At 45.2% G+C, this 22,227-nt stretch overlaps 2 protein-coding genes across 8 annotated transcripts in view; both read left to right on the plus strand.

Annotated features, from left to right (window-relative positions):
- CRYL1 (crystallin lambda 1) overlaps window positions 1-3,784 on the plus strand; it is a 93,070-nt gene extending 89,286 nt beyond the window's left edge. Inside the window, exon 9 of the transcript XR_012833390.1 lies at window positions 3,775-3,784. The gene's annotated coding sequence lies outside the window, so the exon portion shown is untranslated. The remainder of the gene's footprint in view (window positions 1-3,774) is intronic.
- On the plus strand, window positions 1,958-12,914 carry LOC104631695 (gap junction beta-6 protein). 7 transcript variants are annotated; one of them, XM_075742218.1, is made up of 3 exons: window positions 1,958-2,012; window positions 2,456-2,533; window positions 11,102-12,914. In XM_075742218.1, exon 3 carries the CDS (start codon window positions 11,124-11,126, stop codon window positions 11,913-11,915), a length of 792 nt encoding a protein of 263 aa, XP_075598333.1. In that variant the 5' UTR covers window positions 1,958-2,012; window positions 2,456-2,533; window positions 11,102-11,123; the 3' UTR covers window positions 11,916-12,914. The 7 variants fall into 7 exon arrangements, with proteins under 7 accessions (XP_075598333.1, XP_075598335.1, XP_075598336.1 ...); XM_075742220.1 differs by having other exon boundaries at window positions 2,459-2,533; XM_075742221.1 differs by having other exon boundaries at window positions 1,958-2,008.
- The last annotated feature ends 9,313 nt before the right edge of the window (window positions 12,915-22,227 follow it).

Below are 22,227 nucleotides of genomic sequence, written 5' to 3' on the forward strand. Positions count from 1 at the left end.
CCTGATGCAAGGTGGCTCAGAGAGGTCCATGCTGTACCCCTGCCCGCAGCTCACCTCCTTTAGGGTAATTTCACAGTGAGACCCAGAGGATCTTGTCTCCACCAGCTTTTCATAATACTTTTCTTACTGAAAAAAACCCCACAACCCTCTTTTTGGTAGCAAACACAGCCTTGAAAAACAGGACAAAACTCAAAATCCTCCACTGCAGATAAATATACCCAATGTTTCAAGCATTTTGACCTTGGAATGACAGAGATGGGACACATTTTACTTTTTCAAGGTCACTGAATCAAGCTGGAAGGTGACCGGAGAAAGAACATCACACAAATTCCAGATGTCTCTTCTAAAGCTTTTCTTACATTAGGAAATGGACTTCCCTTTTTCAAAGTGCAGACGCGTGGTCAGGTCTGGAGCCACCTCCCTTCCTAATACATGCCGTGCACATGAACCTTGAACGTCATCTGAACACACAACTCCCACAGAAGTCAGCAAATACAGGAAGACTCAGGCCTCAGGTATTTATTGCTTGTTCAACTCAGCGTAGCATCATATACCTTGGGTCTGGTCCTACAGCTGCTGCACTGAACTGACTCCAGCTGCTGCAAATGCTGGGTCCCCCATGGATGGGGTATAACTACTGAATACTCCGAGATAAGAGCTGACCCTGTTTTGACCAGGAGGTTGCACAAGAAGCCTCCAGAGATTAATTTTCCTATAGTCCTAACGTGCAGGTCACACAGATCTAATGCAAGGGTAAGGGGTGGTGGAGGAAAGATAAGCACAAGACAGACAGAGGCTGATGAGACTTTCTTATCCTTCAAGTAAAAGGTTGAGTGGCTTGTGCTAGAAATTGCTACCTCTTCTTCCTGAGCATGAGATGAATTAAGCCATTGACTTTTGCAAAAGATTTTCCCTGGGATTATTTTTATTCTAGGAAGTGGAGATAAAGGGCAGAAGAATTTAGCAGGAAATTGTTTACCATTTGAGCCCTTATACCCGTACTCTAAACAAGCACACACACATCCATTTTTCACTCAAAGTCTGAGCAAATGTACTGTTGTTGTTGCAGTTGTGCTCTATGTTCATTTGGAAATTTAGTTAAGAGCATTAGAAACCATTTATTTAGTTTGATGTGCATATGTGCAAGATGGAGAATTCAGTTTGGGGCAGAGATTTTTGAACCCAAAGGAAATTGTTTCCTCAGCAACTCTATTCTTTGGAAACAGAAAACTTTCCAAAATAGGTCTTTGCGTTGACAAGTATCTGCAGCTTGGTGAAAGACTGCGAGTTTGCAGGGCACTGCTGTAGCATTTCAATCACATTTGAAAATAAACCTCAAAAAGCTAAAAACTACTGGCTCTTCCTTCTGTCTTTGGCTAGTAATTCCTTAATGATTTCCAAGAGAAACGGCCTGGTTTTTTGTTTTCTTTTTTTTTTTTTTTTTGGTGTGTCCCAAGGCCCTTTTGAATACCTGGATTCCAAGATGGAAATACGACGCTGTTATCTTAAACAGATATGCATTTCCTGTGAAAAAACACACATCTGCTGTTAACTTAATTTCCCTTCCACTCATGCTCTCCTCCTCCAACCACAACCAGCTCCGGGGCGGCGGGAAGCGGCCGGGGGCCGGCCACCCCCCACTGCTTCCCACCGCCCTCTCGCCCAGGCTTACTTCAGCCACCCCGCCCTTCATTTGGGCTGTTTCCCCCTCAAAGCCCTGCTCTCCATACACCCCCTCCCCAGGGCACGGCAGTAGGGATGAGCGCCCAGCTCCGCCCCAGGTTCCCCACCTCCTCCACAGGCGCCCTGAGGAGCCCGGCGCGGGCGGAGGCGGGCGAGGGGCGGGTTAAAAGCGGAGGCAGGTGAACGGGGAGGAACCTTAAAGCTCTGGGGCGGCGAAGCTGGGACCGGCTCCTCCTCAAGCACTACCAGACCCGCAGTTGTGCCCCACCAGCCTGGCCCTGGGAGCTCCTGACAGGGCTGATTTCTGGCTGCAGGCACTGCTGAGGCAGGTGAGGGGCGCGACGGGAGGGGGCGAGCCAGCAGCTGGGCTGGCGGAGGAGGCTGTTCCCGCATGTCCTCCTTGAGGAGAGGGCCCGGTGGCGGCGGGGCAGGCCCGGCTCGGTGTCCTTCTGTGTAGCCACACTTGTTGCCCCCCAACGTGGGGCTGGGGCTCTCTGTTGCGGAGCTGAGGACTCTGGTGGCGCTGCCCGCCGCGGGGAGGGAGCGGGAGCTGCCCGCGGAGGTGGGCCGGGGCTGGCGGCGGGGCGCCGTGTGCGCTGCCGCCCTGTGCCTGAGAGGATTTACCCCTGCTCGGCCCGGGAGCTCTCGGTTTTGCTTAAGCATGAGAGGGGATGTTTGAACTTCCGCGTTTTAATTGGGGATACTCCTGTTGCTGTTAATTGTGCATTTAACTTCTAACAATCGCTCTTCTTTTAAATTCACCTTCTCCCAGCAGCTCTTTGTAAGCACGTTATGTGAAGTACACGACCAGCTAAAACACCAAGGAAAATAAAGGCTTCCGCAATTACAGGTAATTTGCGACACGCCTACAGATGTTAAGAGAGCTGCATGAAGATAAACAGCTTGCATCAGTAAAACTGACAGGTCCTGTGAGCATCTGATTGTACACTGGAAACATTCCTCAGAATTACAGGGGAATAGGAAATGAGGTGTGAGTCAGAAATAAATGTATTTCTGAGTATCAGGGCTGGATAAGATAGCATGAGGAACAAGTACTCAAGCCCTTAAATAAAGTGCAGTGGATGTGTTGGAGTAAGGGCAGGAGTGCTTGCTTAGCTCATGGCAGTAGCTCGTAGCTGACAGTGTTCCTGTGGCATTGTAAGTCCTTGGTCCATTGAGAGGTCCTGGTTAATACAGTTTTGGAACATACTGTCAAGGATACTTGAGGTGACATATACTTTGCACAGTTGTAACCCTTATTTTTCCTACGTTGGTATCTCTTGCTTTCTACCATTCAGCCTGGAAACCCTGCTTGCCAGATACTTATCTTGAAGAGCCCCAGAGGAAAGGCAGAAGGATGTGAATGTGATTGTGTTAAGCTTAGCGTAGAGCATGAGGCAGTGGTGGGCCAGGTGTCAGCCTGGACAAAGGAGACACCTCCATTTGTCAACTAGGCATTGTAATAAAATTTTCCAGGTGGAGTTTCCAACACATTTGCAGAGCATTGAGGTTGCACCTCTACTGCGTGTGTCAGGGTTTCTGGGAGACTTCAGTCCCCAGAACTGTCAGTCTTGTAATTGGTAGGAGGACTGCATATCACAGAGCTTAAAAATGGAACAATAAAAAGCCATAAATTAAAATAATTCTCTGGAGGAATTAATTCTGTCCTGATAGGGCTAGTTCTCTCAATTTTCTGAAGCTTGGGCCTCTGTGTTGCTGTTTTGCATCCCTTGACGCATAATCCAAGTATATTATGGGGCAAAAATAATTTAATTTGTGCAAACAGTAATTGAGAAGCAGTTGTACAGTGAAAAAAGCTATAGCAGACTATCTCAGTAGCTGGAAAAATAGCACTTTGAGATATAAATGCAAGTTCTTAATAACAGCCATTGCATAACCTCAGTTGATACCTGTGAGTAATGAGGATGCTTTGCAAGTTGATTCTTTCTGTTACCTATATGAACAGTTCCAATGAAATCAGTGGTTCCAGAAACTGCACCAAACAGGAGCATGGATGGAATCTTTGTTTTTTCTTTTCATGTTTTTCCTTGTTCTGTTCCTCGCTGCTTTTAATTGTTATTTAATGATGAGTTATCTGAAAGGACAACTGTGACTCTTGCCTGGCTGAACACCAGTTTGTGTAAGGAAAAACTTGATGATATATGAGGAGAGATAACCTGCTGTCAAAACAGAAGGAATGTGGAAAAAAAGAAACACATCTCCTATTAGCTGATTAAAGAAAGTTGAAAGCTAATTCTATTCCTTATCTCATACAAACGTTTCTTCCTGTAATAGATTTTAAAATGGATTTTAAAATTTCTTTTGATGAAAGAAATTGTAACAAAATACATGCTCAAGGAAAAGCTGCACTGCAGTATAAAAATCTTAGTGTTTATAAATTTAATTAGCATTTCCAAAAGGGTGCAAGTTCTGTCTGTGTGTGAAAGAGACAGTGACTTGCCAATTTTGTATGAAATGTTACATTGAAGTGAGTAGGCAGATTTGCAGAGGGGATGTAGACATTTGACTAGGTCTGGGGGGAAGGAAATAGGAATTAAATAACAGGTTAAAAACACATAAAAATGTCATAACTAAAAACTTGCTATTTTCATGACTGGGAGCAGGGCACAATGTGTATAAAACTTCCTTTAAAAACATGGGAAATAGGGTACTTGCATCAGTGAAGACACAGTCCTCAGGAATCTGACTTTCTTTCAAAGTGAGAAATTTAAAGCACATTTTGAAGGAAAGGTATATGGAGGCAAAATGGGTGACAGGCCAAATTCTAGTAGGACTTGTGTGGTCTTGTTATGCCTTCAAGCATGACTGGCACTTCTGATTTCCTGTTTTCCGCAAGTGGAGTGAATTTTGTGTGGAGATATTCTGGAGGATGGTAATCCTCCATCACACTTGTAGGCTAGTAAAATAGCTGTAGATATTTCCAAATATGCTTGGAAAATGACTTAAAACTCATGTAGGGGCATGAATATGGGACAGTCATAAGGGGGACATTGTGGGTAGAACTGAACCGTTAATGCTGTTGATAGTTAACTACTATACTTTTTTAACATTTAACTGCATACATATTGGGTCCTAATCTGTTGTGTTAAAGGCCATCTCTGGATTTCACACTCAGTTTAATTAGAGAAAAGAATGCCTCCTGTTTTAGCAAACTTGAGTAGAAGAAAAGTACAATACTTGTAGTGTTCAGACCTGCAACTGTCAGAGGCTTCCTGTTCCTGATCAGTCTTTGCCTGTTCCTATGTCAAATCAGATATGCTGTAATCCCTCTGTCATGGCTTTTGTGTTCTCCAGTTTCCACTCTGATCTGGAGATAGGTGTTCAGAACAAAGTTTAAGAGCTACTAGAGAGGATTGCACAGGGTTTTGTGATTGTTAGACTGCTCTTTTGATCTTAATCAACTTTTTAGGAAAGAAGTAGAGTTGTTATTTCAGAGCATTCCAGCTGTATGCCCCTTGAAGTTTTTAATATACTGCTGTAAAATTAAAATAGCTGGAAGCTGCCTATAATAGTGAAACTAAAGGATTTTGTTTGCCGAAGTCTGAGCTCAAAGCTGCATCTTCTTACAGTTTGAACTCTGCATTAAAGCCATAGCAGTGTATGGAGCTGTATTCTGTGAGGTGGCAGGGACATCCTGGATGATTGAATTCAAGCTCTGTGCTTCCACCTTTGAACTGGTACTTACCTGTCTTGGTCCACTGATAACAAAGTATGAGTCTGTGAAGCCTATCGTAGTGGAGCATTTCAGAACAGCCCTGTGAGATGGTGAGATTTTATTATCCCCAGTTTAATGTCTGGGAATATGAGGCATTGGGCAGGCTTACAATTAGGAAGTCTGAGAGAAGGGAGTTAGCAAGTAGTTGCTGAAGCCTGTATGCCAGTCTTTCTTGGTGAAATAAAAGGATGCTGTATTTGGATGTTAATCTCTATTTATTAGAAGCTTCCTTGGTTCAGTTCTGGTAATGCCACCGCTCTTGTGGTACAGCACCAGAACAAACTCAGCAATAGGAATAACAAAATTTACACACTAGCAATTAAATGCTTGCTGTTTTGCTTAGCAATAAACTAGATTCCAGGTTGGCAGTGTGAAGGTACAGCGATACAAAACTGCCGAAATCCAGGTTTGTGTGTTCTGGGTATGAAACAGCACATATAGCTCTAAGATACCTTCATGCTGGTATCAGCCCCTATATACAAGCTAGTGCTCCCAGTGTAACTGTCTAGATGAAGACCTGAAGGAAAAGTTGTATCAGGAGGGCCTTTGAATGCATGCTGGACCTCACCATACAGCAATACTACTTGTGTGAAGTTGGGTCATAAAGTGATTGTGGTAATCATCCTGAGTCTGATGCAGTTGAGATGTTCTAAAGCTTTTCTATGGGAGAAATTCTGTATTAGAACTGCCACTCTCAGGCATCTGAGTTATCTTTGTCCCCAGCTGAGGGGGGTGGGGAGGGACACTTGGGATCAGTGCTTTTTTTGCTTAAAAATTATCTTGGTTAACATATTCTCACATGGGATAAAGTAACTTTTGTCTTGGTAGGCTGCTGATCTTGTATCAGTATCTGGAGGCATTACTGAAAGTGGTGGAATTTCACACTGGACTGGTAGTTCTTGGTATACCCTACAGTAAAATTCTAATAGGAGTGGAGGCAATGTGAACACCCTCTATGTTTCTGTGTAATTCCAGTAGAATAAGTAAATTGATATCCAATTTGTAGTTATGGGGAGAAGGGTATAATCTTACTCTGAATTTATGTGTAATTTTAATGTACTGTGAACCTCTTCTTGACAGACTCCTAGATGTTCCTATAGCATAAGCGAATATTGTAACACTTGCTAATGACTACCTTTTTTGCTTGATAATATTCTATAACAGCAAGTGTCATGCTGTGTATGTGAAAGGAAGTATCCTCTGTTATTTTTACCTTCACTATATTCTAGTTGTGGTTTGCTGAAGTGGTGGATTTAACCATTGATTAATGATTTCCCAGTATAACAGTCTTTAACAGAGTGAAAAAAGCATCTGCTAACTAGCTGTACTCAAACACAGAAGCTCAAGTATAATTGTCTTCAGTGTTGTGAATTGCAGGGATTTTCACCGGGTGTATGCACTGTGCTGTGATTGCGGTTTAATGTAGGCTTACGGGAGCTAGCTTTAAAGTAGAAGTCTAGCCAGGGCAACACAGAGCTCAAAACAACACTGCCCAGAAGCTGGAGAACTACAGAAATAGTTAAGTTGTAGTTCTTCTCTTGCTGCTGTCTAGCCTACTGGTGGTGGTGAAAACCTCAAAACAAAGCACCTGCTTATGTGCTTCTCTATGTGCTATGTGATCATATAGAACCATTTCCCTTGTAACTAACTTTTCAGTGGATGGTGATCTTTTATGATCTTTAACTCCTACTGTAACAGCCATATACTATTGTGATCCTCTGATTGTTGAACTGGAACAGAAGGTTCAGCTGGTAGCAGAACAGAGATCTATGCTGAGACTTGGAAAGGCTTATTTTCATGCCCAGTTGCAACTCCTTTTTTTTAAGGAAGATTTAACATTTAAAGAAAATACACTCCCATGTTAGAATGGGTTCTAAATGCCAAATTACTCAACCTTGCTGACTTCAGCTATCTTCTGTTCTTCCCAGCTTCTTTCTTTATTACCAGTCCCTATCCTGCTTCCTACTTTACTTTTTTCCCCTCAAAATTCACCTAAGCTTTCATGTCTTCAACTTGTGTACTATGCTGTACATCTGAGACCAGCAAAGCAAGTCAGTCCTTGACTGTCTACATACTGGTATTTCTGTAGGCATGTAGCTGGATTTGTTCACCTAGAAATAGTATCTGGACTGGCTTGATGAAAATAAGAGTTACCACCCATTAAAGGGAAGTAGCTTTCCTGCTTTCTTCTCCTTTGGTCAGCAAGACAGTTAATATTTTACTTGCTTGTCAAAAGCAAGTATCTGGAAGAAATATAGCCAATGATCATGAGTCAACATCCTAGCTTTCGAGTAAGTCAGGAGTAAATGAGGCATCATATCAGTACAGAGAGCCCAAACTTGATGTTTAGCACTGATGGTTTACTAGTGTGAAGGGCCATACTCAGTTAACTTAAATTCTGCTTGGGTCACTGTGTCTGTTTATTGGAGACAGGTGGGTGCTTCAGCAGTCTCTGAATTGCCTTCATTAAATCTTCTAAATTGCATTAATGAGAGCTGTTTAAAGCTAGCTAGCAGGAAACACTGGGGCCAAAATACCTGGATGGAATGCAGGCTGCCTAAATATGGCCCTACTATCTTAACTGTGCCACCCTTCAGGGAGAAGGTAGTGAGACTTTACTGGTGTCTGATCAGTGTCTGTAACAATCTCTGGAGTGTCCCAAAGTCATGACATTCCACCAGCATGAAAACAAGCCTGAGAGGCCACGTGGCTTCAGCAAGAAGGAGCAAAGGTTGGTGACTAGCTTGGCAAGCAGCAGGAAGAATAGGGGATGGTGACAGGAGGAGCTGAAGAGATAGTTGGAGGATTTGGAAAGGTAGGTGGGGATGGTGACGGGGAGGGTTTGGGCAGATATGAAAGACAAAGCTTTTTTCAGAAGGAGAGGAAATGTCACTAGGATACGTGGGGCAAAAGGCTGCCTCTCCAAAGTGTGGTGGCTTTTTCTGCATTGATCCAGGTACAGACATCTACATTTTGCTAGAATTGAAGCACCGTGTTTTGGCTTAGCAAGCACAGTCTAATCTCAAAGGAGATCGAGCAAGTCAAATGCAGAGTATAGTTTCACAATGTATTGTCCTCAGCAATAAAGCTTTGCTAACCCCTCTTCTCCACTGACTGCTTGTTCCTTCCCGGGTTTTGCAATTTACAGCCTACTTTTTAAATGAAGTTGTGCTTTTCAGATGCTTTGTGGGTCTGTGCTCTAAAGCAGATTAGTGAAATGGGTTGGGTTTAAAAAAACCAAAAACTAACCAAACAAAACATGCTAATACTGGGAATAGCTTTTGAACAAGCCACCTGGTTTATAATGCACCCCCACAGAGTTGTAACAGATTAAGAACTGCAGTGTGACCTCAGGAGCAAACAGTAGTGGGGAAGCATCTTGAGCCAACTTTACCACTGAAGACAAGGTACCCTTTAACAACACCTTGAGGCACTCATATTTTTTTAATCCCCTTCTGCACAGAGAGACAGGAAGGAGCGATTGTGTGTGGAAAGAAATCTTTGTGAAGTTGTGGTAACAAAGGCAGCAGTGTTGGTGTACAGTGAGAGGTGAAGCGTAAGAAATGGGCCTTATGAGCAGGTTCCACTTCTCAGCCTTTCACACTGTAAGGAGATGGCTGACAGGCAGGGAGAAGAAGGAACAATGACTGAGAGAAGAAATACAAGGCGTTTGGTGGAATTAAAGGATGAGTGAATGATGCATGTAATACCACAGTGTGCATGGTGCCAGTCTTCAAGATTTATAGTCAGATGTGCGTAAGTATTTCTAGTCGTAACATAGTTGTGTCATTTTTATTATAAGTACTGTAATTGCAATATGTGTGTAATAGTAACAGAGAACATTAATAAAAAACCTAATAAAAGTAGTAACTATTTCTGTTAAACATATAATGATCTCCAAAGCAAATCCTGACAGAAAGGCTAGTCTACTTAATGAAAAAAAGGGGTGGAAACAAGTATTTGAAAATCTGGCTACTATGTTTTCTAAGTGTCTCTGGTATTCAGGGTCTTTCCTGTGTCCTCATAGGATTGTTAACCTACAGAGACTTTCTCTATACCTGTATGCTAATGAAAAATAAACTTTTCTTGGAAAAATAAACTAGCAGGATAGGAAAGTAGCTCTGCTTCCAGGACTGTTTTTAGTCAGATACAGAGGTCATAGCCCACCTAAGTTCTGCATCCTGAAGGAGACTTGGGAAAGGTTCTCTCCAATCTGAAGAAATCTTGAGTCCCCCTCCCTTGGTATTCACCTCCTGAAGTCTAACCCCACATGATCAACCAGCATGATCCCAGGGAAATGTAGTTTATGGAACCAGTGAAGGGAGGTTATGCTTACATTTCAATAACTCAAAGGAAAAACCCTACTTTCATATAACAATTATGTCCTAATTTTCCCTGAACCGTTGTGTACTTTGTATTATTTTATCTGACTTTCTGCTTTACAGTAGAATTATATAATCAGTAAGTTTTTTTGACCTTACTCAGAATGGGAGTGTGACACAGAAGATAACTGTAAGGAAATGTCTTTATTTTCTTCTGCATGCAATATGACCCAGCTCAGAGTTAGGAAAATCTTAGATACTGTCATGTGACAGATATGATGGCCTTTGCTGCAGTGGCTGCTCTTCTCTAGAAACCTTGAAAATGTGATCTTTGCTTATTGGTGCTCTGGGCTGTGAATGCCAAAGATAAATGGTCTCTGAGATGCAAATGAATTCATAAAGCTGAGAAATAAAAACCTTCATGAGGAATTTCAGAGCAAAGAGAGCTGTGAGTGCTTTTAGAAGGTCCTGGCTGATAGGCATAAGAAATGCTGGTTTCTTTAATTGAGTGGCTTGCAAACTAACTTTCTGTAAATCCATCTGAAGGGGGGGTGGGCTGAAATGCCTCTGAACGCTCTGTGAAAGGCTGTTGTTTGTGGAAGCTGAGCAAACACGGACAATTGTGCTGTTCCTGCAGAGGTATGTGGGAGACAAAGGTGAAAGCCTTTAATTCCTTACGGTCATAGTACTTTCAATCTAACCTACTTGAAACTTTATGCTTCTGTTGAAAAGTCTCTGAGCTACTGCTGGCCCTATCTGAACTCTTCAAATGTTGACTTCAGCATTCTCCCAGCCTCTGAAACATCTCTGCTATTCTAGGAGTAATGCAGTCTGTGTTAGGAGAGAATTGACAGGCATTGACAATGAAGGAGTCTTTGTCTAGTTACCCTAGGCTCTCTTTGTAGCTAGTGGAGAGAGGTGCAATTTTGGGATGAATCTTTAAGCACTGCTTTTAGAAATCCAACTCAAGATGAGATGGATTGTGCCCAAGATGTTACCTTCATTGCCTCAAGTTAGTGTGGAATTTGCTTCAGCTAACAATACAGAGCCTTAGTCACACTTCTAAAATTTGTGAATGCGGGTTATCCAGACCTGCTCATGGAAGGTGCAGAGCATCACCAATCTCTCTCTATTGCTGGAATGTCCTCATGAAAATGTTGTTTATGCTCTAAAGCTAAGGATGAGCCAACTTTGCTTAATTTATGACTGTTTATAGGTAAGTCCACTGTGCGTCAACAAAATGTTACAACAGCAAGTGAATATGCTGCAATTATATGATATTGCCTTTATTTTATATCACATGCTTGATGGTATTTGTTTCCCATCTTGATTAATCTCAGTTTTGTTTGTCTTGTCTTAGGTCAGACGATTAAAGCAAGACAATGGATTGGGGAGCTCTGCATACCATTTTAGGAGGTGTAAATAAGCATTCCACCAGCATCGGGAAGATATGGCTCACAGTCCTGTTCATCTTCCGTATCATGATTCTGGTTGTGGCTGCAGAGAGAGTCTGGGGAGATGAACAAGATGACTTTATCTGTAACACTCTGCAACCTGGTTGCAAGAATGTTTGCTATGACCACTTTTTCCCCATCTCTCACATCAGACTCTGGGCCCTGCAGCTGATCTTTGTTTCCACACCTGCGCTGCTGGTGGCCATGCATGTAGCTTACAGGAGGCATGAGAAGAAAAGGCAGTTCAGAAAGGGAGACCAGAAATGTGAGTATAAGGACATTGAAGAAATCAGAAGACAGAGGTTTCGTATTGAGGGCTCATTGTGGTGGACGTACACCAGCAGCATCTTCTTCAGACTGGTCTTTGAAGCAGTCTTCATGTACGCATTTTATTTCATGTACGATGGGTTCCGAATGCCTCGCTTAATGAAATGTAACGCTTGGCCCTGCCCCAACACAGTAGACTGCTTTGTTTCTCGACCTACTGAAAAGACAGTGTTTACTATTTTCATGATTGCTGTGTCTAGCATTTGCATTCTTTTAAATGTGGCTGAATTATGTTACTTACTGACAAAATTTTTCCTCAGAAGGTCTAAAAAAGCTGGAAACACAAAACATCACCCCAACCACGAGAATAAGGAAGAAACCAAACAAAATGAAATGAATGAGTTAATATCTGATAGCTGTCAGAACACAGTTATAGGATTTTCAAGTAGCTAAGAGGGTGTCAATGCTGGTGTTCACTTTTTTGAGTGAATGTTCTTTGTTTAAAGGCTGCAAATAAAATTTGTTATATTAGACAATTTAAGTTGGGTGAGACTTTGATACATAGTGTCAGGTGTCAATTATGCACATCTGAAAAAAGTCAGGGCAGCCTAAATGTGAAAATTGTGAGGATTAAATAGGAAAGTGTATCTTCCTATGAGAACCCTTACAAACTGACTATGACAAGTGAGAAACCCACCAATACCTTCATGCTGACACAGCTCCTGAAAACTACATGCGACAGCAATAAGAACAAAATTCTTTACAAGCTAGATATTCTAGTATTACAAGATGTTTTGTAATAGTGATAGATTTTACTTGTGAACTGACAATTAAAATATTTTTCTAAAATCTAAGATGCCATGTTACTTAAGGTGTTATAGTATACCACTGACTGTGGTTTTGTTTCTTAACCAGGCATATGCAGAAGAACCCAGTAATATCATATTCGTAGGGAGGAGACAGCAATAGGCTACATCTTTACAGCTTTGCAAGTGCTGCTTGAGTCTGAACAGGTAGCTTGAGATACTTGTGTACACACTGCTGGCTGTAGGGGAAGTTGTGTGAAAGCCCACCGTGTGTAGTATGGGTAATTGAGGTTGCTAGGTCCTGAGTGCAAAGTCATGCCTAAAACCAGCATGACAATATAGATACAGCCTAAGTAGACTTGTTTTAAACATCTAGCAGACCTAGTAATCTTACCAATTTTTTTTCATTGCATACTACCAGTTTTATAGCAACATACATAACTTGATTTAAATTTTTCTCTAATGTATTAGCTGTATTTGTTTCTTTATGCTATATCACATTATAGAACTTTTGTTTTTATTTGTTTGCTTTTTTTGTGGTAGACTGGTGCTGTTATGAACCTAGGTGTTCTTGGGTTTGAAGGACATGGAAAAGTATCACTGGAAACGGAACAAGTCTGAATAAAAGGCAAACGCTTTAACCTTTGTCAATGTAGTGAGAGTCTGTGTGTGAATGCTAGGGAGATCTTAAGCAGGACAAGTGCTTGTGAAAAACTGTTTTCAAGCAGGGACTTTGCATCCAAAGTGCACATAGCCCATACGTACCCCATTCCTAGCCAGAGCACTGATGACCTAATTCTGTTGTCTGTATTCTAATAGCAGTACACATGTAACTCTTGAGTGCATGGGAGTATGTGCTGTGGGAGGGGTATGCTGTTGACAGCAGGGGATCCTGCAGGACAGTGAGGTGGATGTAGTACAAGACCTTAGCTCTAGTGTCTTGTGTATGTTTCCTACTTTGGAACGCTTATTGCCATGATAAAAATATCATTGACACACTGACCTCAGCAAAGTTGCCTTTTTATTTTTTTTAATGCCAGTGCAAACAGATCAGCCTCATTGCTTTTCTATCACAGAGCTACTCTTTCAAGGGGCGTAACAGCGGGTATCTCTAGGAGCAGAGATTACACTTGGTGCAGTTTTCCTCCTGCTGTTATATCACACTTTTTCTTATAGGTGCCAGCGCAGCTTTGTGTGTGTCCATGCTGTAAGTGGGTTTGGGTCAGTTGGTTGTTTTATGTGTGACCAGTAGAACCTTAACAGGGTGCAGGTGCAAGCAGCAGGAGAGAGAAAATACCTAGTCAGCTCTGTGCCTGCATGAGGGCCTGAGCTGAGCCATGTCATTTATCTATTCTCTTCTGCTGGCAAACTCCTGATCTTTCCTGCCTTTGCAGCACACTTTCTTTTTTAATTGCTGTTGTGAGAAGAAATTGCTGCTAGTTTTCTGAATGTGTCTACCTGCAAGCTGGAGGAAAAGATATACACAAAACTTTGTATATTACTGTACTTGTATTGTTCTCTGTGCAGACCACAAATACAAGCAGAAGTGAAAAGTGCTACAAAAGTTTGCCTTTATAGCTGATGTTCCTGGCGGCCTCATCATGGCTCTTGCAGGCTCCACATCCTGCTATGGCAATGGTTTAAACCTTTAATTAATGGAACTGCTCCCTTGGGGTCAGGAAGGTGGGTGCTCAGTCTGTACCTCACCAGATCACCCCCCAGTCTGCCCCAGGGCACACAGCGAGGGCTCAGGCCTTGTTTTGTGCTGGTCCCAGGGTGTGGAGACAGCTACTTCTGTTCCAGAACTGTGTTTCATGAGCAACTTGTGATGGACTTTCATCCAGGGCATGCTGCAAATCGCATACCATAGGGAATACAAATGGCTATCAGTTAATGATTAGGCCTGATAATGTGTCACTGCTTTTAGTGATCAAATTAAAATAGCCCTATGCTGAACGTCAGTAAACCTGGAAAATGTGTTAAGGCAGATACAGTTTCCTCAAATGGAGGAGGGGTAATTTTTCCTGGTCTGTGATAAAGCACAGGCCTGCTAAACCCTGAACGGGGTATGACAGTGGCTCTCTATATGGTATTTTCATTTCCTGCTTACAAGTTTTCAAACAGTAGTTTTTATTCTAGCAGTTGGATTTTTCTAGAAGATCAGTTCCACATCCGTTGCTATTTTAAGCCCGGATAAGTGGGCAAAGCTTAAATGAAGAAATTTGGCGTATGTGGTCCTTTGTGTGCCAGCATATGGCCATGCTGTAAATGGGTTTGGGTTGGTTGGACATTTCCTGCGTGACAGTAGGACCTGGTAAGGTGTAGTCAAGCAACACTGCCCCACTCTTGTGGTGACCTGGCACCCAGGTGGGTCAGGAACAGATGTGCTAGCCTTGTCCAACCTACACCAATGGCAGCTGTATGTTAAAGAGCTGGAGCTTATCCAAGGCTTCACTAGTGCTTAGTCATTGACTCAGCAGGGAAGACCAGTTGTGACTGAGATGTGTTCAGCTGGGATGCTTCTTGTCACACTGTGTGAAACCCTAATTATGGATGCTCTATCTGAAACATCCCCAGACTTTTGTAACTAACTGCCAAGGAAAAGTCCCTGGCAGTTTCAGTGCCCTCTTCAAATAATCACAGAATTGCAGAACAGTAGGGGTTGGAAGGGACCGCTGGAGATAATCTAGTCCCACCCCCCCTGCTAAAGCAGGATCACCTAGAGCATGTTGCACAGGATGGCATCCAGGTGGGTTTTGAATATCTCCAGAGAAGGAGACTCCACAACCTCTCTGGGCAGCCTCTTCCAGTGCTCTGTCACCCTCAAAGTGAAGAAGTTTTTCCTCATACTGAGATGGAACTTCCTGTATTCCAGTTTGTGCCCGTTGCCCCTTGTCCTGTCACTGGGCACCATTGAGAAGAGTCTGGCTCCATCCTCTTGACACCCACCCTTTAGATATTTATAAACCTTAATAAGATCCCCCTCAGTCTTCTCCAGGCTAAACAGACCCAGCTCTCTCAGCCTTTCCTCATGTGAGAGATCCTCCAGTCCCCTCATCATCCTTGTAGCCTTCCACTGGACTCTCTCCAGTAGTTCCATGTCTTTCTTGAACTGGGAAGCCCAGAACTGGACACAGAACTCCAGATGTGGCCTCACCAGGGCAGAGTAGAGGGGGAGGAAAACCTCCCTCAACCTGCTGGCCATGCTTTTAATGCACCCCAGGTACCACTGGCCTTCTTGGCCATGAGGACACACTGCTGGCTCATGGAGAGCTCGTTGTCCACCAGGAATCCCAGGTCCTTCTCTGCAGTGCTGCTTCCCAGCAGGTCACCCCCTGCCCTGTACTGGTGCCTGGGGGTTATTCTTCCCTAGGTGCAGGACCCTACACTTGGCCTTGTTGAATTTCATTTAGTTCCTCTTTGCCCAACTCTCTAGTTTGTCCAGATCTTGCTGAATGGCAGTGTAGCCTTCTGGTGTGTTGGCCATTCCTCCTAGTTTTGTATCATCAGCAAATTTGCTGAGGGTACGCTCTGTCCCCTCGTCCAGGTCACTGATGAATATATTGAGTAAGACTGGACCCAGTACTGACCCTTGGGGCACACCACTAGCTACAGGCCTCCAACTAGACTCTGCACCAGTTATCACTACCCTCTGGGCTCTGCCATTCAGCCCGTTCTCAACCCACCTCACTGTCCACTCATCCAACCCATACTTCCTAAGCTTGCCTGTGAGGATGTTATTTATGAGAGTCAGTCTCAAAAGCCTTACTGAAGTCCAGGTAGTCAACATCCACTGCTCTCTCCTCATCCACCCAGCTGGTCATGCCATCATAAAAGGCTATCAGATTGGTCAGGCATGATTTCCCCTTGGTGAATCCATGTTGACCACTCCTGATAACCTTCTTTTCCACCACATGCTTATTGATGACCCCCCAGAATGAGCTGTTCCATCACCTTTCCAGGGATGGAGGTTAGGCTGATTGGCCTGTAGTTTCCTGGGTCCTCCTCCCTGCCCTTTTTTAAGACTGGAGTGACATTGGCTTTCTTCCAGTCCTCAGGCACCTCTCCTGTTCTCCATGACCTTTCAAAGGTGATGGAGAGTGGCATAGCAATAATGTCTGCCAGCTCCCTCAGCACTTCTGGGTGCATACCATCGGGGCCCATGGATTTGTGGGTGTCAAGTTTGCCTAAATGATCTCTAGCCCAATCCTCCTCGACCAAGAGAAGGTCTTCCTTTCTCCAGATTTTCTCTCCTGCCTCCAGGGTCTGGGATTCCTGAGGGCCGGCCTTAGCAGTATAGACTCAAGCAAAGGTGGCATTCAGTAGCTCCGCCTTCTCTGTATCCTCCCAGGACACCCACCTCATTCAGCAGCAGGTGCACAATTTCTGTAGTCTTCCTTTTGCTGGTGATGTACTTGAAAAAGCCCTTCTTCTTGTCCTTGATATCACTTCCCATATTTCATTCCAAGTGGGCCTTAGCCTTCCTCATCACATCCCTGCATACTCTGACAACATTCCTATATTCTTCCCAAGTGGCCAGTCCTTTTGTCCACACGCTATAAACTTCCTTCTTCCCTTTGAGTTTTTCCAGGAGCTCCTTGCTCATCCATGCAGGTCTCCTGCCTTCTTTGCTTGGTTTCTTACTCTTCGGGATGCACCAATCTTGAGCTTGGAGGAAGCGGTGCTTGAATATTGACCAGCTCTCTTGGACTACCCTACCTTTTACAGCCCTAACTCATGGGATTCTCCCAAGCAGATCTTTGAAGAGGCTGAAGTTAGCTCTCCTGAAGTCCTGAATTCCTCATATCCCATTGTGGTAGGCTGAAGTAGATGGCAACATGAGGAAACAGCAACTTTCAGTGTCTTGTTTGTCCAAGTCATCTTCCCACCACCTACTACATCCTGTGGCCTGAGCAGGGGAGGCAGCTATGTTTGGTGGGGCAGTAGTTAACCCTTTCTGCAAGGAAAAGCTGAGCTGCTTGTCTTCACAAGCTGGCAGAGGCTGGCTGGGGCTGCTTTGAACTGCAGAGCACACCTGCTCCCAGCCCTACTCTGTGCCTGCCCTTGTTCCTGCCTCGTAGCCATCCACCGTGGACAGGGGGTCCCCCCCCAAATCTCTGACCCGTTGGTGACCGGCAGTTTATACTATGCTGGCACCACCACCACCCCGTGGTAGTTCAGCCAGTTTCTCTGATGGCAGCTGGCTTAATTGTCCCTGCCCATCCCTGGTGCATCTCCCCACCCTGTGATTTCCCCTTTGTTATGCCTGGGGCAGAGATTGCTTAAATTGGCTGTGGTGCCAAACGACTAATCAGAGCCTGTGGAAGAGCTCTCCTGCAAATTCCCTGCACCCCCTCCCAACCCCCCTGTCTTGCTTTCCTACCAAACAGGCAGCAGCCCTGACCATGTACAGCAGCAGCAGCAGCATCTACCAGACTGCTCCCATTACACACAACAGCCCTTGACTCCAGCCCTCCTCCATGCCTCTGTCTTCTTCTCAGCCTAGCCCCCCTGCAGCTTTGACCTAAGCCCTTCCCAGCAACCCTGGTGTGATGGGTTGATCCTGGCTGGAGGCCAGGTGCCCACAGAGCCGAGGTATCACTGTCCATCCTTCACTAGACAGGGGAGAACAGGTATAATGAAAGGCTTGTGGGTCGAGATAAGGACAGGGAGAGATCACTCGCCAATTATCGTCACGGGCAAACCAGACTGAACTTAGAGAGAAAATCAATCTAATTTATTACCAAGCAAAACAGAGTAGAGGAATGAGAAATAAAATCAAATCTTAAAACACCTCCCTCCACTCCTCCCATCTTCCCAGGCTTAACTTCACTTCCAGTTTCAACCTCCTCCCCCCTCAGCAGCACAGGGGGACGGGGAATGGGGGTTACGGTCAGTTCATCACACATTGTTTCTGCCGCTCCTTCATCCTCAGGAGGAGGACTCCTCTCATCGTTCCCCTGCTCCAGCCTGGGGTCCCTCTCATGGGAGACAGTCCTGCATGAACTTCTCCAACATGAGTCCTTCCCATAGGCTACAGTCCTTCACGAACTGCTCCAGCGTGGGTCCCCCACAGGGTCACAAGTCCTGCCAGCAAACCTGCTCTGGCCTGGGCTCCTCTCTCCATGGGGCCACAAGTCCTACCAGGAGCCTGCTCCAGCACGGGCTTCCCATGGGGTCACAGCCTCCTTCAGGTGTCTCCACCTGCTCCAGCGTGGGGTCCTCCACGGGCTGCAGGTGGAATCTCTACACCCCCTCATCCTCCCTCCATGGGCTGCAGGGGGACAGCCTGCTTCACCATGGTCTTCACCACGGGCTGCAGGGGGATCTCTGCTCTGGTGCCTGGAGCACCTCCTGCCCCTCCTTCTTCACTGACCTTGGTGTCTGCAGAGTTTCTCACATCTTCTCACTCCTCTCACTGGCTGCAAAAGCTCCAAGTTGGTTTTTTTGTTTTGTTTTTTTTTCCTTTCTTAAATATGCTATCACAGAGGCGCTGATTGGCTTGGTCTTGGCCAGCGGCAGGTCCATCTTGGAGCCGGCTGGCATTGGCTCTATCAGACACAGGGGAAGTTTCTAGCAGCTCCTCACAGAAGCCATCCCTGTAGCCCACTCGTTACCAAAACCTTGCCACGCAAACCCAATACACCTGGATGCCAAAGCGCTAAAAGCAAACGAGACCAGTTGTGGGATTCTCTGAACCCACTCTCCTCCTTTTGCATAGTTAGCTGCCTACCCTACCCCATGTACTGCAGCCACGAGCATGTTGCTGCCAGGTCCAAGCAACCTCAGCATCCCCAGCCCCTCTGCCGAGCAGGGATGCTGCTGGTGCATGCCATGCCGGCCCAGCATCTCACCCACCCTCACCCTGCGATGGTGTGCAGGAAAGTACCACCACAGCCAACATGAGGCAGACCTCTGCTCCCAATTGCTTGCTGTGTTTTTCTTTTTCCACTGTTACCTCTATTTCCCTCACTGAACCAAGGCTTTATTACAGTGCTCCTGAAATAAATCCATTTCTGTTCTTTGTAAAGTAGCATGCACTGCCTTGCTGGCTCCCCTCGTTGCCGCTGCGGTGCCGATGGTGAGGAGGTGCCCAGCAGCCAGCCTGGAAAAGTCCCTGTTGTGTGTATATGAGTAACGATTATTCACAGCTCGACTTCTAGCTCATATACTGTGTTTATTGATTTGTCTAAAAGAGTAGGTGGGGACATAAGTTAACAGCAATTATGCGGCTTCTTGTCTTTGTTACCTGATGCCTGCTGAGCTGCCCTTGCCAGGGCGGGAAGGCAGAGGGGCAGGCATTTCAGAGTTCTCCATGCACATTTTGAGTTTTTTTGGTGTGCAATCATCATGTACAAGTTTCTGCTGTGGTCTCAGAGACCATGGCCTCTGAAGCCAGAGGGACTGTTGGATCTGAGATCCTACACCATACTGGCCACTGCTCTGCCCTCAGGTGGGCCTGTGGGCAGAGACCATTTCTACCTCTGCAAACTTCCTGGTTTGGCACCATTGACTGCTGCGAGAGCACTACCAAGGAGCAGCTTTCCCCTGCGCAAAGCAGTGCGCATACCCATCTCCCTGCGCAGCCCTGTGTTGTCAGGCTTGTATTTCTCAGGCTAGGCATGCAAAGGTGAATGACCTCCTTTTCAACTCCCTCAGAAGTCAAAACTTGGCCAGCTTCACCCAAAAAGATGGGAGTGGGGTGCAAATAACACTTCTGCAATTTTCCGCTTACTTGCCCCTGCACCCTTGATGCTAGTTGTGGAGTATGACTGCTTCTTCAGCGTGCATGCACAGCTGGGTGGCTCGGGTGGGTTTCTCTGCACAGAAGCACCCAACGCTTTGCCTGACACACAGAGCAATGGGCAGGTGGGTCCGTGGGAGGAGGAGACAGGGAGAGGTTCTTGCAGAGCCTTGACTCAGCCATCAAGTCCTAGCAAGGGCCCTAGTCAGCACTGTGCTTCATCCGTGCCAAGAGGCGTATGGACAGGAGTGCCGCCCCAGTCATCTCGTCACCACCCGGCTACCACCTGCCTGTGCTGCTGGGTCACCCATCAATGACAGAATTTCTACTTCAGCCTTCCCCCACCCATCAATGCTGAGAATCATGTCAACACTTTCCGCAAGCTTGCAGATATTTCAGGGCCGGATCCAAAGCTCCTCACTGTCACTCAGCAAATCCCTGTTGATTCCAGCGGGCTTGGGCCAGGCCCGTAGGAAGGGTGTAACTCCTTAAAAACACTGCAATACCACTCCGTCACTTTCTGCACAGCCCTTTTGCAACATCAGGTCCCATTTCACGCAGCAGCCATTACCTCCTCACAGCAGATCTGCAAAACGGGTAAATAATTCCCATTTCGGGCTGTGCCCACCCACCACAGGCAGCAATTGCTGCCCCAGCGCCGTGCGGACCAGAGTGCCCATGCTGACATGCGGTCATGCTCTCACAACCATTTTAGCTATTTCCAGGGATTTGCTGGTGGCCACAGAAAAGAGTTTATTACTTAAGAGACAGGGGGGGAAAGCTCCCTAAAGTGGTTTGGCTCTTAAAAAATCTGAGGGCCTTTTTTCACCGCTGGCTTGGATGTTGGGTAGCCATTTACTTGTGTACGAGCCCATGAATCAGAGGAGCTTGGGGTAGCAAGAGCAGTAAAGCAGGAAGGTTTTACACCCTGCCAGCTCCTGAGCGGCCAGGACTCTCGATCTGTGGGCATAATAATAATAGTTTGTATTAACACAGAATAAATACGGCAAAAATTAGAATTCCCAGCAAATGCTTTAAACTCTGGGTTGAAGATTCAGTTTTATTTTGGCATCCCTGATAATTATTGGTGTTTAAAGGGGTATTTTCACCAGAAGAGGCTGATAGAAGACAAAATCATCTGATGATGAGAGAGAATTAGTTGAGATCAGAGAAGAATTGAGGCACTTTCGGGAACGATCATTCCCCACACCCAGCAGCCGCGAGGGGTGACGGCCAGAGACACCTTCTATTTCTTGGTCACTGTAAGGAAAAAAGGGGACATCGGTAAGAGTAACTTTTTCACTTGTCACAGACATATGAAACCGATAACCTGGAACCGTGCTGACTGTGTGATATTTCACAGGAATCAGGGATGAAAGGGGAATGCTGTATAACTCAGGTTTCCCTCCTCACAGCCAAGGGGGATAACCTTGATCCCAAGACTATTTTTGTGTTTATCCACTGTTTATTGCAAAACATAAAGTCATGCTGGGGCTTCCTCCAGAGGGAGAGCCTGACCTGCCAAACTGCCACCCACACTTTCTCCCTCTGGCATTTCCCCTCTTCTTCCCCACACCGAGGTGGGGCTGATGTGGGGGGAGGACCCTTCTCCAGCTCCCTGAAAAGAGGAGCTGTGGGTGAACTTGCAGGCTGTAGTGGAAGGCACCCAGTGAATTTAAGTGCCTGGAGGGCTGGGTAGCAGCTGGGTGGGGGTTTTGTTTATTGCAGCTCTGTAGGTGTCTGACATTTATTTTAATCCCATCAAGTACCTAAACAGTCTCTTGGAACTCATCCCAAAACCTATCTAAACCCTTTATCACTGTGTAGGAAAACTTTGATTAGCCATCAAAGGCTTTGGCGGTCAAAGACATCTGTACCAGCTACCCACCCAAGGGAACTCTTTAGATCTGCCACTGCCTCTGGAGACAAAAAGAGTAAATAAAAAGCAAAAAAAGTAAATATCAGAAATGAGAGGTCACACAGCCCAATCTGCAAACCTGAAGCAGAATCAAATTCAATTGGGTCATCCCTGAGGTGTATTTGTCTGACATGGCATGTTTGAAAATTAAGGGCTGTTTTTTCTTGGGCTTTTTCTAGAGCAAAAGGCTGTTTGGATTAACTAAATTAATTTTATATTTATCTTGATGAATTCCTGGAAAACTCCTTTGCTTCAATTAGTCTAAAGCTTGTATACATTATTTTACCTTAATTTGGT

This window comes from Balearica regulorum, chromosome 1 (genome assembly GCF_011004875.1).
Source record: "Balearica regulorum gibbericeps isolate bBalReg1 chromosome 1, bBalReg1.pri, whole genome shotgun sequence".
NCBI lineage: Eukaryota > Metazoa > Chordata > Aves > Gruiformes > Gruidae > Balearica > Balearica regulorum.